The sequence below is a fragment of the Etheostoma cragini genome, chromosome 14 (assembly GCF_013103735.1).
Source record: "Etheostoma cragini isolate CJK2018 chromosome 14, CSU_Ecrag_1.0, whole genome shotgun sequence".
NCBI classification, from domain to species: Eukaryota; Metazoa; Chordata; class Actinopteri; order Perciformes; family Percidae; genus Etheostoma; species Etheostoma cragini.
The window spans coordinates 20553455-20574888 of NC_048420.1; the positions used below are offsets into that span (position 1 = coordinate 20553455).

At 38.6% G+C, this 21434-nt stretch overlaps 2 protein-coding genes across 5 annotated transcripts in view; both read left to right on the forward strand.

The window, feature by feature from the left end:
* Positions 1–5320, forward strand: part of LOC117957192 (zinc finger MYM-type protein 4-like) — a 19354-nt gene extending 14034 nt beyond the window's left edge. Inside the window, exons 21-26 of the mRNA XM_034892787.1 lie at positions 78–449; positions 813–964; positions 2521–2635; positions 2763–3029; positions 3843–3969; positions 4692–5320. Coding sequence (XP_034748678.1) covers positions 78–449; positions 813–964; positions 2521–2635; positions 2763–3029; positions 3843–3969; positions 4692–4938 — 1280 coding nt within the window. The 3' untranslated portion in view covers positions 4939–5320. The remainder of the gene's footprint in view (positions 1–77; positions 450–812; positions 965–2520; positions 2636–2762; positions 3030–3842; positions 3970–4691) is intronic.
* Positions 5321–6704: 1384 nt separating this feature from the next.
* Positions 6705–21434, forward strand: part of LOC117956880 — a 35701-nt gene continuing 20971 nt past the window's right edge. For 3 of the 4 annotated variants that reach the window (XM_034892194.1, XM_034892195.1, XM_034892196.1), the window contains exons 1-19: positions 6705–6795; positions 8130–8243; positions 8699–8855; positions 9072–9264; positions 10291–11866; positions 11967–12059; positions 12164–12277; positions 12412–12565; positions 12861–13053; positions 13287–13355; positions 14490–16314; positions 16772–16864; positions 17792–18376; positions 18814–18887; positions 19157–19306; positions 19675–19835; positions 19941–20100; positions 20194–20397; positions 21200–21359. In XM_034892194.1, coding sequence (XP_034748085.1) covers positions 8135–8243; positions 8699–8855; positions 9072–9264; positions 10291–11866; positions 11967–12059; positions 12164–12277; positions 12412–12565; positions 12861–13053; positions 13287–13355; positions 14490–16314; positions 16772–16864; positions 17792–18376; positions 18814–18887; positions 19157–19306; positions 19675–19835; positions 19941–20100; positions 20194–20397; positions 21200–21359 — 6070 coding nt within the window. In that variant the 5' untranslated portion in view covers positions 6705–6795; positions 8130–8134. The remainder of the gene's footprint in view (positions 6796–8129; positions 8244–8698; positions 8856–9071; positions 9265–10290; positions 11867–11966; positions 12060–12163; positions 12278–12411; positions 12566–12860; positions 13054–13286; positions 13356–14489; positions 16315–16771; positions 16865–17791; positions 18377–18813; positions 18888–19156; positions 19307–19674; positions 19836–19940; positions 20101–20193; positions 20398–21199; positions 21360–21434) is intronic. The other variant, XM_034892197.1, reaches the window with a different exon arrangement.

A 21434-nucleotide genomic window follows, 5' to 3' on the forward strand; every position in this document is an offset into this window, starting at 1 on the left:
TGCTAAAAAAATAAATGTGTAGTTAGGATACTGAGAATACCAACCATTAGGGTTGGGTACCGTTCACGTTTGAACCAGTACAGGTACCTGGAATTCTGTGCCAGTACCCAACGGTACCTTTAGGTACCAATGTATTTCTTTGGGTACCCTAAAGTACAAAGTTCAGTGCCAAACCCTCAAACATGCTAGAGATAGAATAGGTTGGCCTCACACATCACTTTGTATCACCCTAATCATATCCATGATGCAACCTCCTCTCTCTCTACTGTTTAAGGTTCGTAAGTCAAAGCGGTCTAAGGCAGCTGAAGCGTCAACTCAAAAAGGCGTTTCTAAACAGGCCTTGGCTATAGAACTCCCCAAACTGAAGAGTCAGTATGGTGTTGACTCCTGGAAGCGATGGATCCAGTGGAGGCAAACTCAATCCAACCTGGAGACGCCACGCTTTGGTTGTAAGTTTTGACAAAAAATACAACCGCTAAAGCTGGTCTTGATAGTTCCTTTTACTTCAGTCAAGATCATGCACTTGTATTGTTCTATTAAGTGGAGAATTTTATCCATAATACGCAGCAATAAAGACTATCTAGCTCAAGAGTTATTAAGGAAGTCTTTAAAGAGATTTTGAAGATATGCCTGAGCAGCAGTGATTTTTAAAACCTCAGTCTCTGAAAGCATGGGTCAGGTTATTGATTTGAGGTCATTTTGATGCGGTCACATGTCTTCTACACTGTATCTTTGCACAGATTTTTTCTGTTCAACTTTTTTAAAATATTTTTTACTTTCTTTATTTTGGACTCCTTGTGTCCTAATTTCAGCTCGTCCATTGGAGTTGAAGGAGGACGTTCTTCGCTGCACCACTGCTGAGCTGAGCTACGGCCTCTGTTGCTTTATTGCTGAGGTGAAACGAACAAACGGAGAGTCGTACTCCCCCGACAGCCTGTTCTACCTCTGCCTCGGCATTCAACAGGCAAGAGTTTTTTTACACACAGAGAAAGTTTGACCCAATAGCGCACAATGTGTCTATATCTTGCTGACAAAGACATTGCATTTCATTTAACTCCACAATAAAATAATTTTCCGGTTTGTTAGTGGAAAGGTTTTTATGTGAAGCCAGTGTTTATAAACTATTAAATAAATTAAATTATTTAAATTTGTTGACAAAGGACATATTGTGATGTCTTGATTATATCTGTCCTATAATATGTCAGCAAGAACTGCATCATCACTGCTGTGTTGTAGATGTTGATGAAAGCATTTACCCTTGCACAGTTAACCATATTCATTGCACCCATCCATATGATGCAATGTGCATCATATGGATGGGTGCAATGCCGATCGGTATTGGCACTAAAAAATCCATATTGGTCAATCCCTAATTTATATATTAAACATATCAGACTTAAAGATGATAAAGATACAGTTGAAGTGTAGCCAAGATGTGCTTTGTCAATCTTGTTTGTTTGTCAAAGGTCAAATGTGTCAAATGTGATTGTTCATCAGATAAAATACGTGATTACGTGGAGCCCAAATAGGCTATTTAATATAACTTAACCTTAATACTATGATCCATGCAGAAAGTTACATATTATTTAAAATATCATCACTGTCTCCTACTACTTCCCGTTGAATCATATAAGTCTAAGGCTGTCTAAAGTTAATTATTTATTTTTTGGTAGATCATCACTTGTTTTTTCAGAGTGTTTTAATCCGTGTTTTGGGGATCGTAAACACACGGTTTTGTAGGCTACTATACATGTCCTTGTTGCATTCGTTAAGATCTCATCTGAAGATTTCTGTCATACAACTCTGAGTTGTAGTTTAAAACTTTTACAGCCAACTTTATAAAATCTTGGGTTTTACTCGGGTTCTTAAATACAGCTAATGGATTCAAGCACAGAGAACGAGAACTGAAGGCTGTTAGCTCTGGTTAGCTCCATTATTAAGATATAGAGTGGAAGAGACTGCTGCAAACAAGGGAAACAACTAAACTCTGATAAATTACGTTCAGAGAGTGTAGGCGTGGCATTTCTACAGTTTATTAACACAGTTAATCCCACGGCCAGACCACCAGCAGCATGCTACTACTAACTATGGCCTCTGAGCCTGAAGTGAAATGGCGACGTTGTCATGCACGATTTTAAGAGGTGGAGGGGCTGAAGTCTTTGTGCGCTTTAAGAATACATTGGTTATTGGGAAAAAAATGTGATTTGGATGTTGTCTACCTGGGTGGATCTTGTTCTACCTGGGCAGGGCGACCAAATACAACCTATGTATAGTAAACCCTAAAGCAGCACCATCAGGAAAGGTAGAGTTTGCATTAGCAATTACTTGCATTTCCAATACAACTGAAAGTGATTAGTAAACAGTATAAGTAAGTCACATCTACTAAAAATTAGTGCATCAGCAAATGCACTACTATAACTACTATATTGTAGCAATATAGTATATCTAGATTTTACTACTATAATCTAGATATACTATAGTGAAATCTCATTATGACCATGAAATCTTTTGTCTCCGTAGTACCTGTTTGAGAACGGTCGTGTGGAGAACATATTCATGGATCGCTTCTACAACAAATTCTCCACTGAGTTCAATAATATGCTGAGAGGTTTCAAGCCCTCGGTCACAGCAAGTGGTGAGTTATACATGTTCAATTTGTATTCTGTCAAAATTTGTGTTCGTGTTCCTCCTGAGTTTCTATTTTACGTGAATAAACGTACTTTTGACCAGATTTATAACGGTCTCTCTCCTTCTCTCTGCAGGTTACATCCATTCCCGTGTAGAGGAGGAGTTTCTCTGGGACTGTAAACAGTTGGGGGCGTACTCCCCCATCGTCCTCCTCAACACTCTCCTTTTCTTCTGCTGCAAGTACTTTGGCTTTACCTCGGTGGAGCAGCACCGCCAGCTGTCCTTTGCTCACGTCATGCGTTGCACCAAAACCAACCAGAACAACACCAAGACCACCTTCCTGCGCTTCTACCCGCCAATATCCATAAATGAGCCAGAGTCGGGTCCCAGTACAACTGAAGGTATAGAACAAATAGTTATTTCATTTGGACCAACATGTAATAAAGAACTTTTGATGGATTTTAATATCTATAATATACTTTAAGTTTGAAAACTTTCATTTTAACATTCACGAATTTGGTGCTTTTATGAGAATGTGTTTGGAAGTCAAGCATTTGGCAGGCAGGAATGTTTTGCAAATAAGCAATCACATTATATGGTATTTAGAATAATTTCAGATCGATGTCAAGTCTTCATTACCTGAACCATTATATGTTGAAGAGAAACAAACTGGCATCAAAAGCCAGCAAAACCTTTTAAAAAAACATTTGTTTAATGAATAATTGGTCTATTTGTTTTATTGTTTTTTAAGAGTTCTGGCACAAACTGACATGGATGAGCCTGAATCTTCTTAAAACCTTGTATTTTTCCATGACATGTATCATACACAGTTTAAGTTCTAGTGTACTCTTTTTACATTGTAAACATTTAAAAGCACTGCAGACAGTATTTTAAAAAATAGTAAAAGCAAGGGAAATACTCACCATGGCTATGTAAGCACTATTTTTGTATCTGTTGTGTTAACATCTTTAATCGATTGCAAGTTAATTAAACAGCACACCTGCTAACTGTAGAGTAGAAGTAACACAATTATGAGTTTTTATGTTGCTGCACTACACATTTGCGTAACTGGAAAGTACCTTATTGTTATTCCAAATGTGGTGTTCATTTAAAATATTTCTTAACCAGTAGTACTGTTAAATTGGGCTTGCAAAAACTGAAATGAATTCATATTAGATAAAGTTTAAAGGTGTTTGTGTTTGCGTCCTTTTCAGATCCAGAGGTTCCTGCGAAGAAACGCAAGGAGGAGGAGAGTAAAGAGGATATCCTGGAGATGATGGAGAACACAGAAAACCCTCTCCGCTGTCCAGTCAGACTCTACGAGTTCTACCTCTCCAAGTGGTAAGTACTCTACCACACTGTACTAGTTACAGCCACAAAAAACTGTTTTACTCTTCATACGCACCTGACTATTGTTTACAGATGGACTTTCAAATCATGAAACTATTGTGATCACACTGGTCCAATTGGATACGGCCACGCATCATACAGTTGTTCTTTTGACATTTATTTCAACATTTCCATCGTAAGACACCGGGAAAATGTGTGCGCCTCTTGGGCCGAGCAAAATCTTAGTTTAAGCTTGTACATTTTTCCTCTGCAGCTACGTTGGCTCTTGCTGAATACTTTCCCCCCACAATGCAACAGGTGTTCACTGAACTTTGGTCATTTGACCTTTGACTTCAACATAAAAATAGGAAAATTGTAATAAAGAACAATATGTAAACACATTTTTAATGTAAAACATTTTAGTATAATTTCAAATTAAACATCCCTTTTTAAACTGATTTATTATACATTTTTTAATTTTTTAATTACCGAATGAATTCACACACAAATGGAATTGTCAAAAAATATGGACTAACGTGTAATCTTAACAGCACTGTCCCTCAGACAGTTACAGCTATCCTTTTAATATGTATACAATTTAAACTTGGCAAATATTGAAACCTGGCTGCAGAATTTTAATTTTTATAGACTTTTTACTAAAATGAAACTCAGCGCTACACATTGGTCTCCTTGATCTGCTGATCACAATGTTGACATAACTGTCTTCCATCCAGCTCGGAGTCAGTCAAGCAGCGCACCAACCTGTTCTACCTTCACCCTGAGCGCTGCTGCGTCCCCAACAGCCCCCTTTGGTATTCCTCCACGCCTCTAGACGATATCACCATGGAGGGGATGCTCATCCGCATCCTCACTGTGAGAGAGCTTCATCTCACAGCGAGAAAAGATGGAGCAATGGAGAAGAAGACAACCGATGATCCACCATTTATACCTGACGAGGAGGAAGATGGGGGTTCAGAGTGATGAGGAGCAGAAGTGATCTCTTATTGGCGCAGTAGCTTGTGGTTTAAATGTTTGTAGATACACTAACTTGTTCATTTAACCGTGGCCCAATAAACAGAAGCGGACGGGAATAAATATCTCTCTTACCTACAATGTGCAGAACTGCAAAGAAAGTCATCCTTTCTCAACTACATGTTGTGTAGGTATCCTTTTTGGGCTGAGATACTCAGCTCAACATTCAGACTGTCAACTGCTCAGCAGGACACATAGCTGTCTTCTGTTTTTTATCTGGTGATTGGTTGCTTCTCATCAATAATACTTTATTTCCCCTCCATGTTATGATTATATACATTCTTGTGCAATTAGATTTCTTTTGTCCTTGTTTAAAAGAGCTACAATGAAATGAGTGAGTAAATATCCATCAGAGAAGACTAACTGAAAACACCTTTCTGTTATGTTGATGTAACTCATCAACCCTCATGTTATGTGACAAACCTGCAGTATATGTTTGATTTTTATCAATGGAACGATTTGGTATCAGTCAAAGAGCACATGCTTATTTCCAGACCCAATATTTCAGCAGTTTTTATACCCTAATGATTTTTGGATAGTAATTCCTGCAGATTCTGCATATGCACTTCAAAACAAAATGGCTTGGAATTCATAAGTAAGGTTAGATTTGATTATACCAAAGTGTGCCATGACACACTATTATATATCTTCTGGTATGACTGATGTTCCAGCAGCTTCTCCAGCTTACAAAATGGTAAAAGATAAATTTATACAAAAGATAATCTGACTTTGAAAGGTCTGGACATTTGATTGTTAGATTACAGTAACGTTTGACATTAAATGAAAGTCAAAGGGTTAGCAACATTTCATTTTACTTCAGAAATAGAGATGGACATATTTTGATCACCAGTGTCCAATTGATGGGGTTTAAAATGCTTTTGGAATTCATTTAAATATATTGAGGAAAATAATGTTAAAGAATTGAACTGATATCGCAGTTTAAAATTCCTGAAAACGTTGATGCCATTTAAAATAAACACACAATTTATCCTTTTGTTGACTGAACATAAAATAAAGTACAGAAATACTGTCCCTTCATGTTTAATATCTTGGTTATATTAACCCCCAGTTTAAATGGCTGCCAAGGTTCTGAGTATTTTCTATTGTATGTTTTTTAATAAAACTTTTTAAACTTAGTTGTTTTATGAGATAACAGTTACAGCGGTTTAAGTTATTTAATTATAAAATGTTTTGCTTACTCTAAGCTTGAACATGGGGCCCTTTTTCTGTGTCCTCCAACCACACACACCAATAATTTTGGGCGTTTAGATTCCACTCGATAGTAAAGACATCCATTGCCGCTGATTGGCTACCTCTAGAGTTACTCAGTGACGTTACAGTCAGTGATTGGCTAGAGTTGCAGCCACTCACTGTAGACCGCAGCGTCGCCATCACGGCTCTCTGAATTGCTAATGCGCTGAATGCCAAGACAAAAAAGATGTAGTTAAAACATGCGTGTACTTTTTACATGTGAGAAATATAATGATAATAGAATAAACTGGTGGGAAATGGAAGAAGAGGAATCAATACATGATATACTAGAAAATGGTATGACAAGGGAGCTTTTTTATTTTTCTTAATACGATTTTTTGTTTGTTTTGAATTAATTCAAGCCTAGACTCCATGAAGTTCATGGTACTACACACTCCTGTACAGTTGGTGGCGGTATAATGCAAAAGTAGTAATCTGCCAAAAATGAGGAAGAAGAAGTCTGAACGAGAAGACGATAGAAAGGAAAAATGGCTGCCACTGTGTTAGCTACACCTGTCCCCCTTATGGCTTCTACTTTGGGATGTTGAAGCACAGGTAAACGTGTTTAAAATATATTTATGTTTTGAAACTACATGTATCTAAATCACTAGCAGTGGGCAAAGTGTTGGCAAACCACTCCAAACGTACTCAACACCTTCTAGTTAGTGTTCGCGTGCTAGCAAGGTTTGTGTACAGTAGAAAGTAAACACCATTCAGATTCAACTTTATCTTAACAAAACTGGTGTCATATAAACTCAATGAGACAGACCAATTAGCAGCCAACTAGGCCAGCTAGCTAGCTTTACTTTTGGACATAGTTAGGCATCACGGGTCTCTATTCTTACCCAAGTTACTGTCTTGTTTGTGTTATTGGCAGCTAATGCTCTGAAGAGAGGGAATTCCACTGGAGTAACCTGACCATAGTGGGACAGAGTAGCATATATTACATACAGTTATGAAAAATTTCTTAGTCTCCGTTTGTACCAATTTTCCACAAACAACTGTGCCTTTGTTAGTGTAAATATAGAAAGATGTAATCAGGATCATCTGTTGATAATTAAAGGGGAAAAAACAAGTTGTATACATTTGTTTTGGAAAAAAGGGACACTTCAGAAATGAATGTAGTGAACTTCTGCACATGCTGCCTGAGTTATGGATCTTCTTTATTCTTAATCGTCACATACACACAGTCCAAGGTAGTGAAATTCTATTTCTTCTTGTGTTTTATCTGTTTTTATTTCTGTTTATTCTTGTTTTTTTAGCTGTTTTAATTTTTTAACTGTTTTTGTGTAAAGCACTTTAAATTGCCCTGTTGCTGAAATGGGCTTTACAAATAAAGCTGCCTTGCTTGTTAGGAGCAGTGGAGCAACTTGGGGTTCAGTACTTGCTCAGGGACACTTTGATATGTGACAAGAGCCTAGGATTGAACTGCCAAACTTTGGATTATGAGTTGACCACTCCACCTCAGAACCACTCAGCCACGCCAAACCTTACCTGCATCATAGACATAACGTTTTGATATATTTGTTCTATATTGTTGGACAAATTTAGGTGGTTTAAGGTTTCCTCTAGGTGCAGCAACAACTTTGGTCAATGTTGCAAATGCATTACATTCAGTAAAGTTCCAATTGGTACAGGTGACTTCTTCCGCAGGTTTCCCCTCCTCCCCCTGGTCCAGCAATTTAGCCTGTGAGATATCTGGGGTTAACACCTTGTAGTTACAAGGTGTCTTGGTTGGCCAACATATCTGCAGTGTGTATGTGTCCATTGGCAAGTGATTTAATATACTTCAGTACCAATCAGCCAAAACTCTATATTGCCTGCTATATAATTAACAAGATCACTGTGTATCACCTAAAGCTAATCTATTATCTTTGGACATTTTCCAGCTATCATGGAAAAGGAGAGAAGGAAAATGAGTCCCGAGCAAGATGCCTTGGAACACATAGTTGCTTGCAGAGACAAACCCTTCCTGGAGGAAAGGTTTATAGATTTCTTTAAAGGTAGGAGGTACATTTATACATTTATTAATTATATACATTTCTACTGATATTAAAGTCCGTATTAAAGTGATATTAGAGTCCTTTTTCTGTTAAGATGTGAATGCTTCAAAACATTAACTGGTTTGTTTGAAGGAGTTGGAAATGAAATAAGTGCCTTCTAGTGAAGATGCAAAATTAAAAAAAACTTTTCTTTACTATTTTCATTGCAAGGTATAGTTCTGTTTATTTCTAAGTTAAAGTAAGACATATTGGGAGATTTTACAATAACCAGTGTAAAGTCAAACAACAGACTGAGGGGGAGTTTGAATTTTTCTGCATAGTAAAGGTTAAAAGAAATTCATGTAATTTCACTGCAGAAAGGAAATATGTGTTTGGTAAAACATTGGTCATGCAAATTTGTCATTACACTTGACTGTAATGTACATTGGTTTTCATGTTAATCTTTTCTTTCCTAGGGAGAGGAGTGTTTACCCACAAGGCCATCAAACCGTCCACATTTGTTGTTGAATATCGAGGGAATATCTTTTCTCACGAAGACACATCGCCTAAGAAGAAATGTGATACTCTTAACAAGTTTTTGTTTAGGTTTTCATGGAAGGGAGCACAGTGGTGGTAAGTTTCGTCAGAGAGAGACCTGGTTGGGTTATCTACAGCTTATTTATTTATTTTATTTACGGGTTTAGAACAATGCAACAACAAAAAAACATAGCAACAGGTCACAAGAATATATAGATGTGTTTATTATATGATTTCTAGAACATCAAAAACTAAAACAACATAGTTAAGTGCAGTCATTTTAAGAATTCAATAGGAGTATTTTGCTTGCAGCGTTGATGCCTCCAAAGAAGACGGGACCCTTGGGAGACTTGTAAATGATGATCACGTTAGTCCCAACTGTGAAATGAAGACAGTTGTCTGTGAGGGAAAGCCACACTTGTGCCTGTTTGCAGTGACAGAAATATCTCCAGGCGAGGAGATAACCTACAACTACGGGGACTCCTGTTACCCATGGCGATCAAATGTAAGTTTTTGTTAATGAAGGAGCCTTGCTTTTGATTTTAAATTACAGTCACTCAACAGTATATTAGGTACACCTAGATAAAACTAATGCAGTCTCGGTCCTGCAATTAATACTCCCTTTTTGACAATTATAATGTTCAGTTTTTTTCTAACTGTATTAGAGAGAGCCTTCTCTTATTTATATAAATAGTTAACAAATATGATACAAAAGTGAAATGGAGATATAAATCAAATATTATAAACTGGCAACTGAGTGTATTGTGTATGCTGTGTTTTATATGTAAGATGATGTAAGGTTTTGACTGGAGATAGTTTCTAGGCCTACCGTTCTGTGCTAAGAGCAAACAACATTACACTTGGAAATCACTGAACTTGTTTTTATTGTTGTGTCAACATGTATAAAACACTCAACAGCAAGTACAAACAGTATACTGGTGTAGAGACAGTTTTAAGATGTTTATGACCAGAATGGCTGTGGCCAAATTGACAAATGTGTTTAATGTTCATTTGCAGGAGAACATTTAACATCCAATGTTGATTGATACACAATATAACTCTTTAAGGTAAAATAACATTTCATTAGAAGCAGCTTTTTTTATTTAATTTTTTTATAGAATGTATTGGATTAGTCCATTATCTAACGGTTTTATTTATTATAAATTTTGTCTGTAGTCATATATTTATTTATTAGCCATCTAAGGGCACACACATCTCACCAACACCGTGTTCCATCCTTTATGGTTTTCATTTTTTGGGCGACAATACAGATTAGCGCAGCCGGTTAAAGAGACGTATTACGTGTTGTGGACATGCAGAATGTACGCTCAAGTCAGAGGCGCTTCCTTTTTTTGGGAGAGGGGAACCGACAGTCGGCTGGGTTGGTGTGTCAGAGCCTTTAAGATAACTGATAAAATAATAATAAACTGTGGGTTGTGTGTCGTTTCTACCGGCATAGTTGTTTTTGTACATGTATGTATGAAATGAAGTACTGTATGTATAACATGTCTGGTTTGTACTGTATTTCCAGATGGAGGACTCATCAGCTTCCAATTTTGAAAATCCCTGCTCTGGTGATGATGGTGACAAACTACACGGCAGTGGACCTAGTCATGGCATGGATAGTTTTGGCGACATCAACTGTCAGCTGGATTTTAGGGACAGTTCACCTTTTGCAAACTTAGACTCTTCTCAAGAGATGACAGGGACCATTATGCTGCAACCAGACAATGCTTTGTACAACCAGCAGGAGGATGAGGCTGCTTCCAGCTCTAAAGAACATAAAGGCCCTTATGGACGTAAGGAAATGTGGAGACATGAGGCCAAATGTCCGTCTAGCACGTCAAACCCTGCAACAGGTGGTAAAACAAGAGTCTTAGGTGAGATTGCTCTTGCAGAGTTACCACTCTCCAAAACAATTCCATCTGCTGTGAGAAAGATGCTCTTAAATATGAAACAAGATGAGATTGCATCAGCAGTTCAAAATGATTTCCTTCTAATACAGCTGGCACAGAATCTGTCTGAGAAGCATGGAAATAATCCAAGTGAGCACATCAGACAGAAGCTACGAGAAATGGGAAGACTTTTGTTAGCGCTGCATGAAAAGTCAATATTTAGCTTCGAAGATGCTATCAAACCCGAAAACTTCTCCAAAGTTGTTGAAGCTGTGAAAGACCTCGCTGGTTTCGATGAAAAGACTCAGATCTATAACAAACCAAGTCTTGCTTTTAAATTAGGACATTCACTGAAGAAAATAGGCACCATTGTCCTCACTGGAGCGGATTGCAATGAGCAGATGAGAGACACAAAAACATTCATGAAACTGTGTGCAAAAGAATGGTCTCAACTTGTCTCCCAAACAGCACTCGCTTCGTTGAGTGGACGACGAGTGAACAACCCGTCTACAGTACTATTCACACAGGATGTGCAGTTGTTCTTCAGTTACCTAGAAACAACCACAGCTTCTGCCATTGAAAGCATGGAGAAGTATGAGAGCCAGCAGGTCTACAATGCACTTTGCAAAGTGACACTTGCACAAGCATCAGTCTTCAGCCAATGTGCACCTGAGGTTTCAAAAATGACACTGAAGACATTCCAGGAACGAGGCGACTCTACTCAAGTGTTGTCCAAGCACTTCATTAGAATAAATATTCCAAGCAGGACTGGCCAAAATGTTGCTCTCTTGTTGACCTCTGCACTGGTCAGTGCAATAATGTTGCTTGTGAACAAAAGAGAAGCATGTGGTGTTCACAAAGACAATCCTTTCTTGTTTGCAAAACCTGACTCTTCTCCCACAAGCGTCCACCAAGGAATGGTGTGCATCAGGGCTTTTTCCATTCTGTGTGGTGCAAAGAACCCAGAGCATCTCAGGGCAATGCATCTTCACAAGCACATTGCTAGAGTCTTCCAGGTTCTTTACCTGGAGAATGACGAGTTGGATAAACTCGGTAAATTGTTGGGCCTTGACATCCGGGCTGACAGGGACTATTATCGCCTGCCAGAAGCAGCTGTGGAACTGGCAAAAATTGCAAAACTTATACTGGCAATGGAAAAAGGTTCTCTTGAAAGATTTGAAGGAAACTCTCTGGACCAAATTGAGATTGAAGGTATGTATCCAGTGTGAGACTGACATGGCAGTGGATGTTTAGTAGAAACAATCTACTTGAACTACAAATTACACATTTTATATCTTGCTTTTTATTTTAGAAGAATTAGAGCCAGATGAGGAACACGGCAACCCTAAAAACTCTGATGCTGAGGAGGACATTGAAGAATCAGATAATCCCCTTCATCAGAACGGTATGTAGGGAAAATAACTACTCCCTGTAACCAGTCCATGTCAGTTCACCTCCCGGGCGCTGCCAGGTGCTCTTGTTGTTTATTTTTGCATAACTTGTTTTCAGATGCTGCGGAGCACCAAGACAGGCAACTGACTCCTGAGCAAGATGCCCTGGAGCACATAAAAGGTTGTAGAGACAAACTCTTCCTGGAGGAACGGTTTATAGACCCCTTTAAAGGTTTGTTTATTTTATTCTTTTTTGAAAACCTTTACTTAAATGGTAGCCTCTGTGAGATCTGTAGCTTTCTGTACACAGGACTATCAATGGCATGGTTGGTCAATAGAGCAACATGGGCTGTCTGGCTGTTACAGGTAGAGGTGTGTTTACCCATCAAACCATTGAACCATCCACCTTTGTTGTTGAGTTTCGGGGGAACATCGTCTCTCACAGGCAAACCAGGAAGAAGTGTGGCGATACTCTGAACAATTATGTCTTTGACTTCTCGTGGAATGGAACAAACTGGCAGTGAGTTTACTTCTTCTTTTTCAGATTTTCATTAGTCTGTGTGTGTTTCATTAACTGTATTTATATTTTAACAGCAGTTTACCTTCAAAAGTAAGACATTGGGAAAAATAAGGCAGAATATAAGATAATGTAAATTTGATTTTTAATTAACCTGTAAAAACTGAGTCATTTGAGTGCAGCAGGTGTCCGTTGCCTTGTCTTGATGTCTAATGATAGAATCAGTTATCAGAATTGTAGTAAAACGGATATTGAAAATTTCATCGTTGAATTTTCATTAAGAGCATTTTGTTTGCAGCATTGATGCTGCGAACGAGGACGGGACCCTTGGGAGACTTGTAAATGATGATCACGTTAGTCCCAACTGTGAAATGAAGAAAGTTGTCTATGAGGGAAAGCCACACTTGTGTCTGTTTGCAGTGACAGAAATATCTCCAGGCCAGGAGATAACTTACAACTACGGGGACTCTTGTTACCCATGGCGATCAACAGTAGGTTTATTTTTTTATTTTTTAAACATTTGCCTTGTTTTTGAAAGAAAGGCAGTTATTGTCCATTATGTCAATGATAATGTCTAAAATATTTTCATTAAACATTTTGTCAACAAAACCTGAACATTAAAAAGTTTGCCTTGACATAACACATTTCCTACCAGCACACTTCTAAATGTCCAATTGTGTTTTCATGTCTCCTCATGACTTTTCTGTATTCTCAATATTAACAGGAATCCTGTAAAGAACTGAATACATCACAAACAGATGTAAATGCTGCATCTTCACCAGAGGATGAGTGTGTAAGTGTTAAATGTAGTTCCCTTATTACAAACCGGGTAGATCTGACGTTGGAGGGTTAGGCAAAGCTGTTATATAAGAACTGTACCTCTCATGATTATTTCATGGCTACAACTTACAATTATTTCATTATTGATTCATCTGTCAATTATTTTCACAAAAAACTGATTGTGTGCTCCTGTTTTGTGATGTGAAGATTCTGCTTGTGAAGATTGTTGATAGTGAAGAAAAAGTTAAGAGGTTGGAGATTATCTTCTCCTTTTCAGTGACCCTCATCAAGCAAAGCCATCTGTGTGTACCAAATGTGTACCACTCAGTGAACACCGTTATTGTGGCGACTATAATTTAAGCTTGATCCAATGTTGCGATGGTGATATCAATGGGTGATCTGGCTCTGAACTATAAATCAATAACTACAGCACGCAGGTAATGACTTGCAGCTGGACTCTAGCTGGAGCTCCCCGACAAAAACCCCGGATCAGACGCAATCAGCGCCTGACAACTATGTGTGTAAATATTCAAAGACACAAGCTGAAAAACGCGCTGATGCATCGCAGATGCACCCCAGATATCTCACAGGCTGCTGGACCAGGGGGAGGAGGGGAAACTTGCGGAAGAAGTCACCTGTACCAATTGGAACTTTACTGAATGTATTGCATTTGCAACATGGACCAAAGTTGTTGTTGCACCTAGAGGAAACTGGCTGTAAGTAGTGAAGATCTTGTAGTGTGTGACCCCCTGTCCCCCAGTCAGTCATGTAGTGTAAAAAGACTAATTAGAAAGCTGTAAACAGTACTGCAGTCTGACGACTTTGAAGGTTGATGTGTGATACAGCTGACGGCATAAGAAGACAACATAAGCTAAACAAAGTTCAGGAGACAATATGAGAGTTATGAGCTGGACATTAGTGGATGGATACTGTCAAAACATGCTATCATGTGTAGCTCATATGGCATACTTGGGAGGTGCTAGATTAGCATTGTTTTGTGTTTGGTTACGTAAAGTCCATCCATCCATCGTTGTCCGCATATCCGTGGTCGGGTCGCAGGGCAGCAGCTCCAGCAGGGGACCTCAAACTTCTTTTTAGTAATGTAAATTTATGTCAAGTGTGTAAAATGATTTGTTCATAATTGCAGGCTGAAGACTCTGCAGAAGCCTCCAGTTCTGCATCATCCTGCTGGGATGAAGACTATGTACCTTCTCCCAGGAACAACCGTCAGAGTTTCACAGAGTCCGATTCTCCCGATGATATTTCCTCTGATGAAGAGCTCAAAGAGCCCTCCTTCACCAACATAAATGAAGAAGATCTCAAAGACCACTCCTTCACTAAGAGAAATTATTGTTATGTTTGCGGGGTAGCTCAGTCTAAAATTTCTCGTCACCTTTTCACTCATAGAAATGAAGAACCTGATATAGCTGCAGTGTTAAGACTACGCAAAAACTCCAAAGAACGAAAAGCGCTACTGGAGAAGTTAAGAGACAAAGGAAATACCAAACATAATGAGGAGGTTTTGAAGACCCGCTGTGGACAACTTAAATTAAAGAGAAACCCAAGCACGCCCAACACCGCTAAATCATTTGCAAGTTGTGTATATTGTAAAAGCATGTACATTCGTAAGGACGTGTGGCGACATATGCTAAAGTGTTCTGCAAGGAAGTCCGCAGAACCTCAGTCACATGTGAAGACTAAAGTCTTAACTTTGATTGCTGAAGCAGAGTCAACAGACACCCCAAAAATCTCATCAGATGTGAGGAAGATGTTCAACACGATGAAGAATGATGAGATTTCATCTGAAATCTTAAACGATTCTTTTTTACTTCAGCTCGCACGCTGTTTGTACTGCATGAATAGAAGAAAAAAGAAAAATGTGGAAGACCTCAAAAAGAGTCTGAGGCAAATAGGACGACTCCTGTTAATATTGAAGAAAAAGGCGATATGTAGCTTTGAAGATGCTATCAAACCCCAAAACTTCAGAAAGGTTGTTGAAGGTGTGAGAGAGCTCTCTGGCTTCAAGGAAGAAACAAAGTTCTGTGACAGACCAAATGTGCTGAAGAAAATGGGAAATTTGCTTATGAAAATTGGTGAAATTAACTTCGCCAGAGCTTTGAAAGACAATGCAGATAAAAAGACGATACGTCAAGCGGAGAAATTTATAAAGTTGTGTGCGAAAGAATGGAGAAATGTCCCTCCATCAAAGACACAGTTAAACACCACGCCAACCATACCGTTCATTCATGATGTGCAGCTTTTCTATCAGTGCATGGAGAAGACAGCAGCTTCTGCAGTGCAAAGTCTCACAATGTACGCAAGCTCCCCGGTCTATACTGCACTTCTCAGAGTGACACTTGCACAAGTGTCAGTCTTAAATACAAATATGGCCCAAGTTTCAAAAGCAACCCTTAAGTCATTTAAGGAACAGGACGAGACTGAACTTCATGAAGACGCTGCTGTTAGCCAGTCACAGGTTGAGCAAATTCTGTCCAAGCACAACGTCAAGATCAACATAAAGACCGAAAATGGCCACAAAGTTGCTGTTACGTTGACTAGTAAAATGCTCGCTGCAGTCACACTGCTTGTGAACAAGAGAGACGCATGTGGTGTACATGAAAACAATCCCTTCCTTTTTGCAAGACCTAATGCCCCGTGTTCAAGCTTCCACCGCGGATACCAGTGCACCAGCATTTTTGCAGCTCGTTGTGGTGCAAAGAACACAGCGAACCTCCGCTCTTTAATTTTTCATAAGCACCTTGTAAGATTTTTCCAGATTCTCAGCCTCACAAATGATGAGCTTGATCAGCTAGCCAAACTGTTGGGCCGTGACATTCAGACCGACAGAGAGTACTATCAAACGCCAGAGGCAGCTGTCGACATCGCAAAAATGTCTGAGCTACTATCAGCAATGGAGAATGGATCTCTTAAAAACTTTGAAGGGAAATCTTTTGAGGAAATTGAAATTCCAGGTCAGTGTCCAGTTCAGTACTTTAAAGGTGTTGATATGGAGTTAAGCTACTGTGTGTTTGCAGACAACAGAAGTTATGTTTGCATATGGTGTAAGTCACAAAATACAACAACAAGTTGACTGTATTTGCTTCCTCAAAACATTGCAGTGCCAATTTCCTTTTTTTTTTCTCTCTGGTAAATTACCACCACATGTCAGTGTGAAACCGTCGTCAAAAAAAAGTGTATATTCGCTAATAAGTAAAAAAACAAAAAAACAATCACACTGCCATAAGTATGTTTTGATGGACAACAGCATTTACATGGCTTTTAGTGAAATAATAAAAACAATAATGATTGTTCACATCTAATTGAAATTTAAAATGCATTGTATTAATGTCTTGAATTGAATTTAAACTATATACTGTACACCTTGTCCTTCTTAAATAAATGTATACATGTCTTGCTTTCCCTTTGAAGATGAATTGGAGCCAGATGTGCTGGACAACTCCGAAAACAGTGATGATGATGAGGAGGACAATGAAAAATCTGACAGTTCTCTTCTGCTGAGCGGTATGTAGTGGACACAAACTCTCCTACTACCCATTGATCTGGATTATCGATTCTGTCAGAGTAGTTTTCCATGCAGACATTTTCATTGGCATTGAACTTGATAATTCATTAATGACACAGGCAAGGTTTACTTCAACTTCAGGGATGCTTAAGAGCTGCATCCCTGTCGTGCAAATAATGACATTAAATCAAACCCTATGGCGTTATATTGTGATTATACAACAACGCTTAGGCAACAGCGCAACAAAATAAGTTTTAATCAAATTGTATTCATATTGTGGGCAAATTCGCTTTCAAAATTAAACAACTTAACATAAACTAATCTTAGCTTTGTAGAGATTGTGGGATGTCCCAAATTGAATAAATTCAGCAAACACCAAACTCCTTTGCTAGCTCAATCTTGTTGTATCTGCTCAACAAATAAACATTTTAACAAATATAGATTCAGTGTATCCCCAAATTCACATGCAGCAACTACTTTTATCAAAGCGCTGTGTCATCTTCACAGCTTATGTGATCCAAATTATTAACTCTGGAGCGTGGTTATAAAAAATAAATCCGATGTATCACTTTATATAAATTAGTTGGGGAGCCCCTCTTCTGTTCCACACATGTTTTAGAAACTGGTCATGATTCAACTTTGTAAAGTTGACCTAGAAATGGTGGAGTAACATTTTCAACTGATGGGCCTAGTGTGCTCATATGGCTCTGGGTGTGCTGTCGTGCTGATTGGAGCATAGTCTAAAAGCCTAGTTGCCCGATCAGATTGTTTGGTCTAAACAAGTATCTAAACAAGGTACTCTGTTTAATTAGTTGACTTAAAAGAAAACCAATGAAACCAAATGGAGAGGCTGAATGGTAATCAAGTGATAAAAGTAATAATAAAGTAATAATTTTCTCACATAGCTGTACCTGTATCTCCTCTAGGTCTCCCCATCATAAAAGGCTCCCTTTGGCGAACCAAAAAACCCAGCAGAGCTTCAATGTTGAGGAGACGTAGCCGAGGCCGGAACAAGAAGCAGGAGAGTGAACCTGAAGGATCTGAGCTGGTTGATGAGAAAGACAAAGAGGTGAACACAGAGAGGGATGACTGGTCAGAGGAAATGCCTGTGAGCTGTGCTGTCAACTCACCAGAGAAAACAGTGTATTGTAGCAATGAGGACGCTACACATATTTCCTTCAGTGATGGCGATGATGACATGAACGTGGACTTTGACATGGACACCGATGACGACATTGTCAGAAATGAAGAAAATGATGAAGATGGTGACAAAACCGGCTCAGCAGCAACGTCTCTGATCCCAGATGCGATGAAGCAGGACAAAGACAGCAGTGATACCAAGAACGACAGCTCACCTTACAAGGACACCAGTGTTGCAGAAGTTGAAGAGGAGACCATGAACATCGATACAGACAACAATGAGGAGAGAAGAAAGAATCCAAAGAAAGGAGGGAAGCTAAATGACTGGATTGATGTGGACAGCAGGAGTTTCTCTGACTTCTTAAATACAGGTAAAATAAATCTGGTGCCTCGAGAGGAGAGTCAGGGCATCACCAAAGTTATTAGGGCCCATCATCTAGGAAGTTTTTGTTAGAATTTTTATTTTATTTTTATTTTTCAAACTATTTTCAGTGAATAAGTTTAAACTTTGACTAATTAGCGTTGTAAAGGGAAAGTCAGGGCATCCCAAAAGTCATGAGAATCTATACTTGTGAGGCCTTGAACATTTGAAGAAAATTTCACAGCAATTCATCCTCCAGTTGTTGAGATTTTTCACTCAAAACTAAAAACCTGCGTGCTAGAGGAAAAGTTAGGGGATAACCAAAGTCAGTCAGCTTTATCGTGAATGCCTGTGTAGAATTGCATGGCAATCCATTCAAGAGTATAGCATTTGAATTGCGTAACAAAAACCTGGTCTTACACCCATGTTTGATTTCATTATTTATAGAAAAGAAGAACAAATTGTCAGCTGCATTGATCGGAATGAAAGAAGTAAAGATATTAATCCCCAAACTGGACATCGTGAGTATCCAATTTCTTTCCATTTCCTCTCATAATTAAAAATGGGTTCAAAGTATTTATATTAACCACATCACTCTTCTGCTGAAAAATGGCTTGACTATAAAGATGCCTGTTTTTCTCTTTAGACTCTGGCTTTCGATTATAACAAGCTAGACATTATGTTATAAATGGCAAGGATATTTAAACATCTCAACAATACTTGATTTTTACATATTGGCAGTTTTCCTGAGAGACAATAATTTCTTTCAATGCTGTTGTTTTTGTCCCAGGAAAAGTTTCAGTTTTCAGGCAAGAGGTTATCATCTGAGTGTAAGTCTGTCAAGTCGTCTGTGAAAGATCGGCCCATCCATGAAGACAACAACCAGTGTCCAACGTCCTCTACAGCCACAGACGTTCAAAACAAGCCCAACTATGCAAAGGTAGGAAAACACACTTCTCCTCGGTTGAATTGAAATGTGATTACTTTATACCTGGTATAATTTAAATACCCTTGAAATAATGTTTAAGATAAAATTATCGGAGCTAAGTACATGCCATCTACATTTTAAAAGGTAAGCAAGCATTCTTTGATGCTACTCAGAGCAGTGGAAATCTCACATTATTTACTCTGTACAAGAAGTTATATTTACCTTTTTAGTTATCTGCACTTTCATATTTATATATTCTATTGTGTAGTAACTTATTGCAGTTTAATTTTGAATGCCATCAGTCTTGGTGTTGCTTTACTTCATTTGCACGTGTGCATATGTAAACCCCACGTTCTTTATATTCTCTCTCTCATAATCAGGCGTCAAAGATGAACTGCTCCCACTGCAAGAAGTGCATGATGAAAGGCCAAACAGCATACCAGAAGAAGGGTTTCACAGAGGTCTTCTGCTCCAAAAACTGCCTTTTCGAAATATTCCCTGTGAACAAACCAGTCAGCAAGACGTGTCATTACTGCCTCAAGTGAGTCTGTGCAAAACATCCCTTCATCTCAAAGTAGAAGTGTAAAAGTAATGTTTTAGTAGTTTACATTTTTTAATGTGTTCTGCGTTTTTCTTGTTCTGTCAGGGGGATATCGCGGCCTCTAGACCTCATCATGGCGGTAGTGGACATTAAAGGAACTATGAAAGACTTCTGCAGTACAACCTGCCTCCTCTGTTTTAAATCAAACACTGGGTCCACCCAAACACCACAGCGGCTCTGTAGCATGTGCCACAAATCCTGCACTGTAAGCAAAAAACAAATCTTATTTTTGCTCAACAAAATGTGTTCATTTTAACCATAAACTCTTTGTCGTGCACACTGCTCCCTATATCATTAGATTCCACAAACTACATGTGAGATGACTCTGAATGAGGCTGTCCACACATTCTGCAGCGACTTCTGCTTGGAGGATTTCCGCAAGGACAACATGGCCGTCTGTGAAAACTGCAGCTCCAACTGCAGCAACAAACCGCTGAAGCTGGAGCTGAAGGCGGGGACCAAAACCATCTGCAGTCAAGAATGTCTGGACGAGTTCAAAGAGGTGCGGAAATATTAAAATTATGGTCACTTGAATTGTCAAAGACAACTGTGTGTATGTATACATAGCACAAGTCCAAAATCATCACCATGGTGTCCAAGCTTGGAGCAAATCATAGTTTACATAAAAGAAGAGTGGGGATATTATTCAACTGTTTAGATACACTTACTCCATAGTCTTAATCGATGTGCTGTTTGTGCGCTCAGTCACCATAGACAACAGTACGGTTACGGGTGTAGAGAGGGTCTCACTAGCATAATGACCAGAGCCTGTCAAAAAGATATTTTGTACATTTTAATCATATTTAGTTTAATTTCACTTTAGTTTATTGATTAAATCCCCAGCAATGCACCAGAAATTAAAAATATTAATATACTGATGAAATGATACTACTAATAATAGGTATGTTATAATAAGCACAATATTAAAACGGGAATGAGGTCAAATATTTTTGTTTAATAAACTAAGGTTATCTATATTTTTGTTATTTTCAAGATATTCCTTAAAAAGTCCAAAACCAACAATGTGGGGCTAGAAGTAGATCAGTGTAGTTCTTAGCTCCCTCCAAACATGTGGTTTAAACATGGTTTAATGTGGCAACATTAAACCGTGCATTTGATCGGGACTATTTTCAGCCACAGATTATTGTGCTTTTGAGTTTTTTGTGGTAAAACTTCCCTTAAATGGAACATTAGGGGCTCAATGCAAGATACTGAGACGTTTGCTCACTGATTAATAGTTTTGCTGAATGAAATAATTATTCTGCAACATCCCTGACTTTCTCTTTTCTTTTTCTGTTTTACAGAAAATTGAGACGCTCCACCAATGTACCATGTGTCACACTTCTCAGACAATTACAGAGATGGTAGCTTACAAAAACGAGGACAACGTGGTGAAGCTCTTCTGCAACAGCAACTGTATGACGTCATACAAGCTACAGCCCGCAATTGTATACAAGCTTCAAGGTACTGGACAATAACTTTGTCAAGATGGCATTTATTTCTTGCCTGTTCACTCCTTTTGTTCCTTCTTTTTAGTGG